Source organism: Opisthorchis viverrini, assembly GCF_000715545.1.
Source record: "Opisthorchis viverrini unplaced genomic scaffold opera_v5_11, whole genome shotgun sequence".
Lineage (NCBI taxonomy): Eukaryota > Metazoa > Platyhelminthes > Trematoda > Opisthorchiida > Opisthorchiidae > Opisthorchis > Opisthorchis viverrini.
The window spans coordinates 252,812-264,256 of NW_008751667.1; the positions used below are offsets into that span (position 1 = coordinate 252,812).

An 11,445-nucleotide genomic window follows, 5' to 3' on the forward strand; every position below is an offset into this window, starting at 1 on the left:
GACCATTGCTGGCGGACGTCTGGACCTTCTGAATACCAGTCCGTACAATGACTCAGGGTATTCGACAGTGCTTTCGTGTTCACTTTCCTGATCATTTTAAGCTCATATTTAGGTCTCACCGCCGAACAAACAATCAAAAATGAGAACGACGTGATCACTCGATCCTAATGGACTTTCATATGCGACGTTTCCACAACGTAGGGATGGCAAGTTTGCTATGGAATTCAGAGTTCATTAAGTATTTTTGATTAAAAAAAATAGCTAGGAGGTCTGGCTATGAACTTCCGTCATAACACCCCAAGAGTGATTTCTAGGGTTCGGCAAATGATCTAGGATTTAGTCACTGATACATACAACATGTCTGTCTCACCATCCGGGTAAACGAATCAAAATAAGCCGGCGTTCAAGGTCAAGCTGTGTTTGCATAACCCAAGACAGCCAACATGCGCGCACTATGGAAGAATTAGGTGGAGAAGTTTTGAAGATTTTGAAGTACGAAATTCTCGGCAAGGGCTTCTAAGTCATATGAAGACACTAAGGTCATTATATGGTAACACAAATCAGCTGAATGTGCAACTTATCGCAGAAATTGCGGCCCGATAGTTGACGTATTCGCAGTCGGCACTCGATCACCGAAAGGAGGGAGGAACCCCCCCCCCCCACCGCAGTTTTTGCTAAATGTTCAACCAGAGATCACTGAGCGCTGCTAAGTCCTGCATCGACCAACTGGTTACATTCGTCAGAATATCCTACGTTTTGGTTACTGTACCCCGTACTCGGACTGTTTCTTGTTTACTGACCTGTCTAGCTGTTTCATTAGTGCACCCTCAATCGAATAGAAGCCAAGCCCATTTTTTTCATTTGATTCCAGTTTTCCTGGAAGGTAACCAGACTAAAGTACAACCGAGAGGTGGTTCGGATATCTGGGAACTAATCCCCACGGGAACCTTAACTCAGCTAGAAAAGGGTCAGAAAACATAATTTTTCGGATTAAATCTTTTCTTGGCCGGATCAATCTTGTGGAATTTCCGTGAGTTCAGAAATTGAGAATGAATGAATTCTGAATGAATGAATGAATGAATGAATGAATGAATGAATGAATGAATGAATGAATGAATGAATGAATGAATGAATGAATGAATGAATGAATGAATGAATGAATGAATGAATGAATGAATGAATGAATGAATGAATGAATGAATGAATGAATGAATGAATGAATGAATGAATGAATGAATGAATGAATGAATGAATGAATGAATGAATGAATGAATGAATGAATGAATGAATGAATGAATGAATGAATGAATGAATGAATGAATGAATGAATGAATGAATGAATGAATGAATGAATGAATGAATGAATTATTGAATTAATGAATGAATTTGGTAAGATTCTACCGAGATTTCGTCCTGTTTTTGAAGCTTGCTTAGATGGGACATAGCGCCACTCACTCTCACTGCTATTCAGCCGCTCGCGGCTGCAAGGACCAGTGTCCAACCACTGTCCGGAAGGTTGGGCATTCGAAATTTCCTGAGTTGCGCAATGCTGCGTAATCCCGGCAAGAATGGAACAGCTATAGAATAATGTGCTGCAATTTTGCACAGACTGGCTTTGTTGACAAAAGGGATTTTTTCATACATACATACATACTTTTTGTTTATAGATATTCAAACTACAAGACACCTTATGAGCTTGAATCGATAGCTTTTCATACATCTATGTGAAGACGGACAACCAGACTCAATAATGTTATGGTGAAAACAGGTAAAAGTTAATTGAGCATGCTTTATTAAGAGATTTCGCCTAGTACGTGAAACCGATATTTTCTGAAAAACCTGGAAGCAGTGTACAGCTGTTTCATTCTTATCGAGAATCATCAGCAGTGCATATCTCACGAAAAATCCTAGGAGCTTCGGACCCACAATTTCCAGCCTGGTAGACCGAACACTTAATCGTACTCCTTGATTTTCAACATAAAATGCCTTCATTAACGAAATGAAATCCCTATTTAAGAAATTCCCTAATCTCCCCACACTTCGTAGGATCAAAAACGTCTCTTGTTCTCCTCTGTCATACATTACACTGTGACCAACAGTTTAAGATCGTTATTAAATCTACAGGTAAACCCACAATCCACCTCGTTAATAACAGTCTAGTAAGCTGGCGAACTTGATGGAGCAAAAGAATTCAGGCAACAGGAAAACGTTGCCGTTGGTTTAAACTACTCCGTCAGAAACGAGTAGTCAATATAGTATGAATCATTCTGTTCTCTGGCCTACCTTCCGGTGGAGAATGTCAACGGAGAGAGCGAGAACAAAAATGTTAGATCAAATGCACAAGGATTTAACTAAAGTTTCTTGAATCGCTCAGGTAACCATATCGTACGAAAATACGGAAACTTACATGGCCTGACCGCGGATGGTAAAATGGTTCACTCAGTCGGGAGATTAGCTCTTCAACAAGGGTACTTGTAAGGTTTTGATCTTCTTTCAGGGTGCTGAAAGCAAAAATATGTATTCAGCGCCTGGACATGAGTCGAAACATCGTCGCAGTGGATCAAAAAATTTACCGTAACTAACTATTGGATCGACTACTGTTGGACAGCCAAATAGATGATATTTCTAATGCACCTTCAGTTAACTCTAGAAAGTGCCAGGTTTAAGGCAGAGTAATAACAGACACTCCTATAACTAATAATATGGCCAAACTTTCCCACTGGAGTTTCGTGAGATTTCGCATCACATCGTATGCAGTATGAATCAAGCCTGATACAACTTTGAAATCAAACATAAAGTGTGCTTCCCGCATTTTTTAAGGCCATATCCTATCGCCAATAAGATTTGGAACTTGATTAAACGTGCTTTTTCCGGATCAGGGCAAGGCATTCTTGAAAGACCTTCGGAAGACCAATAGTCCCGTGAAAACCAAATTGATTTGCAGATGAGTGATTAAACGTGCTTTTTCCGGATCAGGGCAAGGCATTCTTGAAAGACCTTCGGAAGACCAATAGTTGAACACATTTATGTTTTAAAAAGCAATTTCATCCTGCCAGTCACGCTGATCTCCACTGGAAAGCTGGGAAACACTGTACAGCGTCAGTAGTGCGCATCTCAGGTAGTTTTGAATCTTTGACATTCCAGCCAGTGGGTTAACCCCCAACCGTTTGGTTACGAGTAGCTTTTCAGCGTAGACTGTCTTGTTGTTGATCTCTGTTCGCCGAGCTTAGCAATTGTCTTGCAAACGTTTCGTCACCATACCAGAAAACATCATCAGTGCGCAGTTCGGGGGGGACTTCTTCCTTGCCTGCGTGCGTTTATATAGCATTCGGAGGCTATCAGTTGTCTTCTGACGTGATTGGCTACTTGATGTGTGACGAATTTGGTGAAACTATTAGTCTATTTGTGATCTTTGTTGCGTTGTGATCTGCGTTCCTTTGTGTTATTATACAAGATGTAGTTTAGACCTCCCTGCCTTAGAAATCTTCGACTTGTCTGTGAAGGTTCCGCTCCTGCGCAAGGCTCTATAAAGGGGAACGGATTACGGCACTCGTTACTCTGTTCGAATTCCACTTTCAACGACCAACTTTGGCGTCGGTTGTTGCTGTGACTGAATCAGAACACTGGATCGTACTCATTAAAGTGTTTTGTGTTTCAACTTCTTTTGGTTGGCGAAGAAACTTTCATGTATAGAATTTATAATCCACTACTCGTAAGGTTGCTGAAATTTCTTCGACAACCCACGACTGTTTTCGCCCTTCTTGGGGCTCATCATATAGCTGCAATCCACGAGTTTCCGTCAACATTATGTTTTAGTTGAAACCAAATTACACGAAGTTCGCAAAGTAAACTCATTTGTGAACAAACAAAAAACTCACCCGGAACCCAACTGAATCTCTCGTTTATGATGAAGGACGAAACCGGTCGTGGGCTGTCGAAGAATTTTCAGCAACCTAATGAGTAGTGCATTGCGTCCAAACGTGTATCGCGATATCTCGAATATCCTAGCAGTTGGAACATGAGGCGGCCTAGTGCAGTACATTCAGTTGCCTGGAAACATGACAAACGAGAGATTCAACAGGGTTCCAGGTGAGTCTCTCCTAAAACCGAACCAGTTTGGAAATGAGTGTATCTCGCTAAGATAGAATTCAGCTCACTTGTATCTAGAACGAGGGTCCTTTGTGTTCTTTTCCAGCCGGTAGCGCTCTGTAGCAAGGTCAAACCTCATCTGCATGACATCATTGATACTCTTTTTTTGTGGAGGGAGGATGAAGAATGAAGAAGATAAGTTCAGTTTGGAACAAACGGATGACAACTTACAAAAATACCGACCTGACTGTAGAAAAGCCAAATGACTCATGCAAATTACTAACCATGCGATCGAATCTAATGCCAAAGGCACTGTTGCCAAAATAGCGTACGAAACCTTCCCTTAGTTATGAAAACTGATGGGGATTCGAAGTAACTCCCAATGGCGTAAAGGACAGATCTTTTATAATAATATAACGTTGGCCATCGTGGGATCGTAAAGGGAACCTATAGGAACCAAGGGCGATCTCGACATGTGGCGTGTTTGAAGGGCGCAGATACCCGCAGAGCAATATTCACCGTAAACATATGGATATCTTCTCGAGTCAAACTTCATAGATGCCGATGTGGTGCCATTTAGATATTCAGGCGCTTTAGGTAGTTACAGATCTCTTGGTTCAGAAAACAAGGCAGATTAGAATGCCAATGCAACCGGGTATCCTGTTGAGCAATGAAGGCTATTCACCATCTGTTACATGCTCCTCGCTGAGTAGTTGTCAGTGCCTGATATACGTACAAAAATCTATTTGATCTTGTAGATGTGCCCCATTCTAAGATACATCCCGGTGAGAATGGCAGTGGGGTTTGGGAAGTATCTGTCTCATCCATATGACTTCATCAGATTGGATAGGCTGTGGGACAAACTACCAAGTTCCACAGAGCTAACCTGACTTTATCGGTAAAGGCAGTGAGGTTGGAACTCTATCTCACTGAGACCAGCGAATTTCCAAATCAGACTGTGACGGACTTTTTAAAAAACTGTAGAATACATATTTGGTTGCACTGTACGACAATAAAATCTTTGAGTTATGCTTACGGAACTAAATAAATGATTCGTCAACAATCAACATGGACAGAAAGGCTAGAATCTGCCCTTTAGCGAGAAATTCACATTAAAACTATGCTTTGAAAGTGTCGGTATTGTTCAAGGAGAACCAATAAGTCACAAAAACACTAACAGGTTAAGGCAACATCACACTGTCTTGATAACGACGTGCTTTTTAATTCTTGAAAGTGTGACCACCTACAAACCAATCTAAAACGTCTGAAAGATATAGGATGAACTTCAGATGTTCTCACGTTGTCGGACACCGTCAAGACACTAAGACAACACGTTCAAGCTTAGTGTGGTATCTTGAAGGTAGATGATTCCTGTTACTCAGCGTTGTGAGTGTACTTCACTAAGAATAAATTGCATCACCCAAAGTGGACGGATTTTCTGTGATACGTTCACTTCAAATACAAGATACCCGATTGCAAAATCGATGAATAAACTTCCAAGTGTATCATCATCATCAGCTGTAAAAACCATATACTTGCTGTTACGTGGTTTTTAGCTGCCACCTGCCACAACGCTCTGGGCAGGTGGAGTAGATAGCTGCGCATTTCAGGGCGGTAGCTGGTATAGGTGATGCGTAAATAAAATGTTATCAGTGGATTTTTAATGGGGAGACTGGGAGAGGAACTTTGCATTCAAGGCAGTAGCTTGGACGTATGAGCGCCATTAAGGGCGTAACTACACCAGGGCTGACAATATCTCGGGATCCCATCCAGGGAGACGGCAATGACCAGAGTAGTTGGGTTTACTGGTAGTAGCTTTTTTACTTCATTTCCAAGTCAGTTTGACATCCCCTTTGAGTGTTTGTGCGGAAAGAGCCCTTCGAAGAAATCGATCGACTGGCAAACGGAGCATGTGACCAAGTCAGCACAATCTATTGAGCGTGATCAGTTGATCTTTCTTGGGTGAGTTGTTCCTTCTGAACACCGTTCGAGGTACTTCAGCATTGGTGATGTGGTGTTCACACCATACTATAACAATTCGCCGAAGACATCGATTGTCAAACTTGATAGGTAGTTCCTGAAAAATTTTTGATCCAAGTTGTTGAGCTTCAGGCAAATGTGTGTAGTTGTGCAGTTTCACTCAAATCTTTAATACCAAAAAATTGCGATCAGCGGTATGGCTTTCATACCGTTTAATTCTACTGCATCACCATCATCATCGTCATCATCGACAGCGTGACATCAGTGTTCAACACCGATATGTGCAGTTCATGTCAGGGCGCCCACACCGAGACAGGAGGACGATTAGGGTCCTCAACCAAAGCCTTTGGCTAAAAAGCCTAACGGCAAGGAAGCGGTGTTTGGCGGGAAATGCAAATGCATTACCGTTTCTACGGAAGAAGTGGCCACATGTTCCAGCCCCCAACCCAGAGAACCAGCAGAATGTTTTTCAGATCTCTAATCATTGACCAACCTGGTATGGGAGACTCGGTGAGTGTCACGTGACACTCTTCAGTATAGCTCAATGGATCGCTGAGGTGCGCAAACCGTCACACCACGGTAAGGTTCAGTCTCTTCGTGACAGTCTAATTCTACTGACCAATCAGCAATCTTGTGCAGACAGTAACTCATAATTCAAGGTTCGATACACACTCAGTATGACTACGAATTTTGTCGAGTTGTATTTCAGACTGCAGTGAACAAAGCAGCTCTGTTCGTGAGAGACAGAAATGCAGAATTTACTCAGCCAGGTTCGTGAGCACCTCTTTGAAACTGAACAATAGATTTTGATAGATTTTTTTTCCAAACGACATGTTTGGCCGACACCAAACAAGGCGTAGGTCATGTGTGATCCCTGGCTTTGACGTACGGCATAAGTTGAAGCCTTCTTGAAGGACTATTTAGGGAAGAATTCGATGAGCACTACTCACCGATCGGTTGAATTCCCTCTATCCTCGTGCAGTTTGTCTATGTCACCTTTTGTTACAAGCGAAAGGGCATATTCGACTTGGGCGTCACACCGGGCCCTCTATGTAGGCAAAATAAAACCAGATCAAGGTGTAACACTGCCTTATGGAAAATACAGAAAGCCCGAAGGGAAACACTCGTCCCCAACATGTAATTTGTTTAGACCAAAATGATACAAACAGTACAAATGAAGCGATTTCAAGCATATGAACATGCACGCATGGTCAAGCGTAGGAATTAATTACTTTTGAACCTCAGGGCAGATTAAGCCAAGTGGGTGGGATAAACAAACTAGAAGCTAAACACTAATATTTTGAGGGGAATTCACAAATAAAAGCAACAAACGTGGGGAGTTTACAGAGGATTATATATGCCACGTAATTAGAGGACGTTTGGACGGCTTTAGTCTTGTTGCAACAATGGTAAATTGCTGTTGAGCTCACGAGACTTTCAAGCCAAATCACGGCCTCTCCATGAGCGTACTGGGCCAATCACCTTTTTCAAACTACTGGGACAAGTGGAGGGAAGCACGAGAGCTGTGAACTTGTAGCTACCCCGTCATCCATATACTTGACCGTTCAGCCCAACAGTCGCTCACTGAATCACGAGACTTGTCTTTTTTCATACCCACAAACCACGTCACATTAGGGTGACTCATCGGACATCGATCGTCTGTACTCACTCATGTGCCGACGCGCCCACATACACGCACTGGGATCCACATAAAGGCAAACCGAACCCAGTCAAGTCACACAGACTCGCGCGCGCGCAGGTAGCAGGACGTCAACCTCTCCACAAGTACACGGACAATCATGGAACACATGTAGCAGCCATACTGCGAAGAAAACACGTTCCCACCGTCCGGAATTTTATCAAGGGACTCTCACATACGATAAGTTCCCTTTCGACCCGCTCCCACTTTCGCATTGTATTTATTTTTATACGTGTTGCAACCCACCACTGTCAACCATGCTAAAAACCTTTATTAGTGCATACACCTGATTTGTGTTGTGACCATCAACAGCAGTGCACCACGCACATTTCTCAGAGCGATTTGGCCCTTTTTTGCTGTATGGCAGGCACGCAACAGTTTAAGCAAAATGTGAATGAGTTTTTATACTTCTTGTGCGAGAAAGCATCCACTGGAAGGCGTTGGACTTGTTGTCCTCATCAATATCGTTTGATGAAAAACAACGGATTCATATTATTTACCGGAAAACTGTCACAGAAATTTCCTGAGGAAAAAACTTTAGTGAACACCTGAGGAAAACTAAAATCCTGAGTGGGTAAGAAATTCTATTAGCTAAGGGAGAAGTAAAGTAGTCTGAAGAGCGACCAGTCTTTCCCGTCCGTAGTACGCAAGGAATATTTTATTGAATGTTTGTGTGTGCGGTACTTCTTGCACGTTCGAGCCGAATGGAATTTGAACAGTGGTCAAACAACATAAACGATGGAAGCATGCCAACAGCTGGTTTGCCAGCACACGTTCGACGCCCCTGAATGATCACGTCCGATAAAATGAACATGTTGACGCTTAGGGGATAAAAACTGGTTTGGCTGACTGTGGGATAATTGAGGTTTTTTGTCAAATCTGTGAGATGGCGAGCCCCAACAAACCAGTAGCTCAAGTATTCCAAACACACCAGTGTATAACAGTTGTACCTGGGGAGAAAGTGTGTGAGATATAAAATAGTGACAGAATTTTAGGTATTACAAGACAGCGACAAACAACAATGCCTCCTGTTTTGACTCACCTTGAGAAAAAGTGCCTCATTCACAATTCTGTCAAGTTCATAGGGATCTGAAACTGAACAACATTTGGAGGATGAGTTGGAGTGCGTTTCTGTTCAGTTTTCTCATGAATTTTGTGCCATCCATGACCTTCTTCTGTTGCTTTATATCCAGTCCTCCTTTTTTCAATAAAGGAAACTACTCACAAGGTTGCTGAAAACTCTTCGACAGCCCACGACCGGTTTCGACCTTCCACTTTAGACTCATCAGGTAGGCGCAGTCCCCGAGTTTCCGTCAACCTCATGTTTTACTTGTTGGATATCATAAACGAGAGTTTCAGTCGAGTCTGTCGTGAAAACCAAATTGACTAACAAATGAGTGTATTTCTCGAAAACAGTCCAAGTTGGGTTCAAGTAGAACATAAGTTCGACAGAAACTCGGGGACTGCGCCTTCTTGATGAACCCCAAGAAGGGTGGAACCGGTCGTGCGTTGTCGAGGAGTTTTCAGCTACCTTCTGAGTAGTTTCCTTCATGAAAATATACTGCGATATCTCGAATATCGTACCAAATGAAACATGAGGCGGCCTATGTGCAGCACATTCAGTTGTAGAATATCATAAACGAGAGATTTAGTTGAGTCTCTCGTGAGAACCAAATTGATTTGCAAATGAGTATACTTCTCGATAATAAATATCCGTACACAGGTGCCAATCGAATACAGTGATTAAATCTAACCTTCCCAGGAGTCGAATTAGTTATGTAAAGCTTTTTTCTACCATCGGTTTTTAGATTTAGAGTTAGTCTACCCATGCTGATATGACGCTTGTCTAATCTTTTAGGATACCATTTCCAGTTGAATCACGTAACCGTCTTAGCATAGAACAGATTAAATATGCGCTCCTGCATTATGGGCAATCAACTGTTAATAATACAAATACACAGGCGGCAGATTTGATGGCTGACCTGAACTAAAGAGAGAGATATTGACTGAGAATTTTATGCAAATCTTTACTTCCTACACTATAACACTTCCCTTTTTCTCGCTAATTTCAGCTATTTTATGTTTAGGCAAACCAGTGAAGCAATTCTGAAATCTGAATCCTTAGCTTAGGAGAGAAATTTTCGGCAATCTTCAATAACTGACGTTTAGTTCGGGACGAAAGATTGAGTATGGCGCGTAATAATCTAGGCAGCATGATGTAAACACGGGCTTTGAAATCACAGACAGCAGTTTTTAGATTGGTCAGATTCCTGGAAATAGCCCGAGAATGCATGGAACCTACTGGAACCCTAAAACTTTACCAAAATCTCAATGGGGAAGCCGGTGAGCATCCAGGCCAGTCAATAATTCAATCGATTCAGCAAAAGCTGATGAGTGTTCAGGCACGCCACAAAGGCACGACCGACCATAAGTGTTCAGGTACTTCATGGAAGCCCACCATGATAAGTGTTCAGGTACTTCATGGAAGCCCGATCGATGATGATGGGTGTAGTAGCTGCTTCGGTGTGTCAGAACTACGATGAGGGTATCCGCAAAATGCCGATCAAACAGCCTCGATCAATATCAAAAAGTGTCCTTCAAATGACGCGAGGCGGTGGTAGTTTTTGGACTTGCTGTTTTTAGGTAAAGCTGTTTTGTTCCTTGTTAGCGAGTCTTTTTTCCGGCACTAAACACTAGAACGGGGATAGCAGTCAGGTAGAACAGTTGTGATTGCAAATTGCCTGTATTTTCAAGCAGCTGTTTGTCACGTTTCGGGGAATTACTTTTTTAGACGCTTCAAGGTGTTTTTTCACAGACGGTCTCTTCAGGCAGTTTTCTCAAAGCAAGTATGGACCAGGGAGCGACTGGGTTGCTATTTAGTACGTCCTATCGGAGTGTTGCCTTGACTACAGGCAATGGAAGGCGTTATAAAAAGTAGCATTTGATGAGTTTGAACCCGACCAGTTGATGACTGATCTAAGTGAGCGGTCTTCCAAGGCCTGTTTGGGTCTAGGAGATTCTTAGGAAGTATTTTCTATCTCCCATGCTCTTATTAGAATCAATCCAACCAGAAACTCTCAGGAGGATTACACTCTTGGTGTAAAGATCATCTAGGGCTAAACGAACCAATGCAAACGTGGTTACACAAGCTGAAGTTTGAACCTAGTCACGCAAATTTTAACGCCTTTCATCTGTCTCGCTCTCCATCATTTATACTTTACAGTTTTGTGTGCCAGAAGGACGCATAGGTCAAGTTCGCCAAAACCAGAAAAAAACCACCTGGTCGGCGAGAGGTTTTGTCCCTCGGAGGGCTCCTCGTGCAATGGAAATAGTGAAATAAGCTACAGAATTTGGGGATCTCAACTGTGACCAACTGACCAAAAATGAGCTGTAAGTTAAACCAGTAGTTTCATAAATGTGCTGATTTTGGTGGCATTCAGGCTACTGAAACATCACTTTCGGATGGTTGAGTTGCTCAGTAGATTTGGTGTCCTGCTAATGATAGAGGTAGCATCATCATTGCGTCTGGGTTATGCTTTAGTTATCGTTCCATTCGCAGGATCAAGGGATTTGCTGACCTTCAAATATGGTTGGTGGTTCTGATGACAGCCGGATAGGTTGCATTTTCATTGGTCGACGTCCAGACTTCGACTACCGACAATGGACTGACGCTGTAA

At 42.5% G+C, this 11,445-nt stretch overlaps 1 protein-coding gene across 1 annotated transcript in view; it reads right to left on the reverse strand.

Annotated features, from left to right (window-relative positions):
- T265_01025 (hypothetical protein) overlaps positions 1 to 11,445 on the reverse strand; it is a gene marked incomplete at both ends in the record, with an annotated part of 58,008 nt that overhangs the window by 2,065 nt on the left and 44,498 nt on the right. The window contains one exon of the mRNA XM_009164968.1: positions 8,811 to 8,863. Coding sequence (XP_009163232.1) covers positions 8,811 to 8,863 — 53 coding nt within the window. The remainder of the gene's footprint in view (positions 1 to 8,810; positions 8,864 to 11,445) is intronic.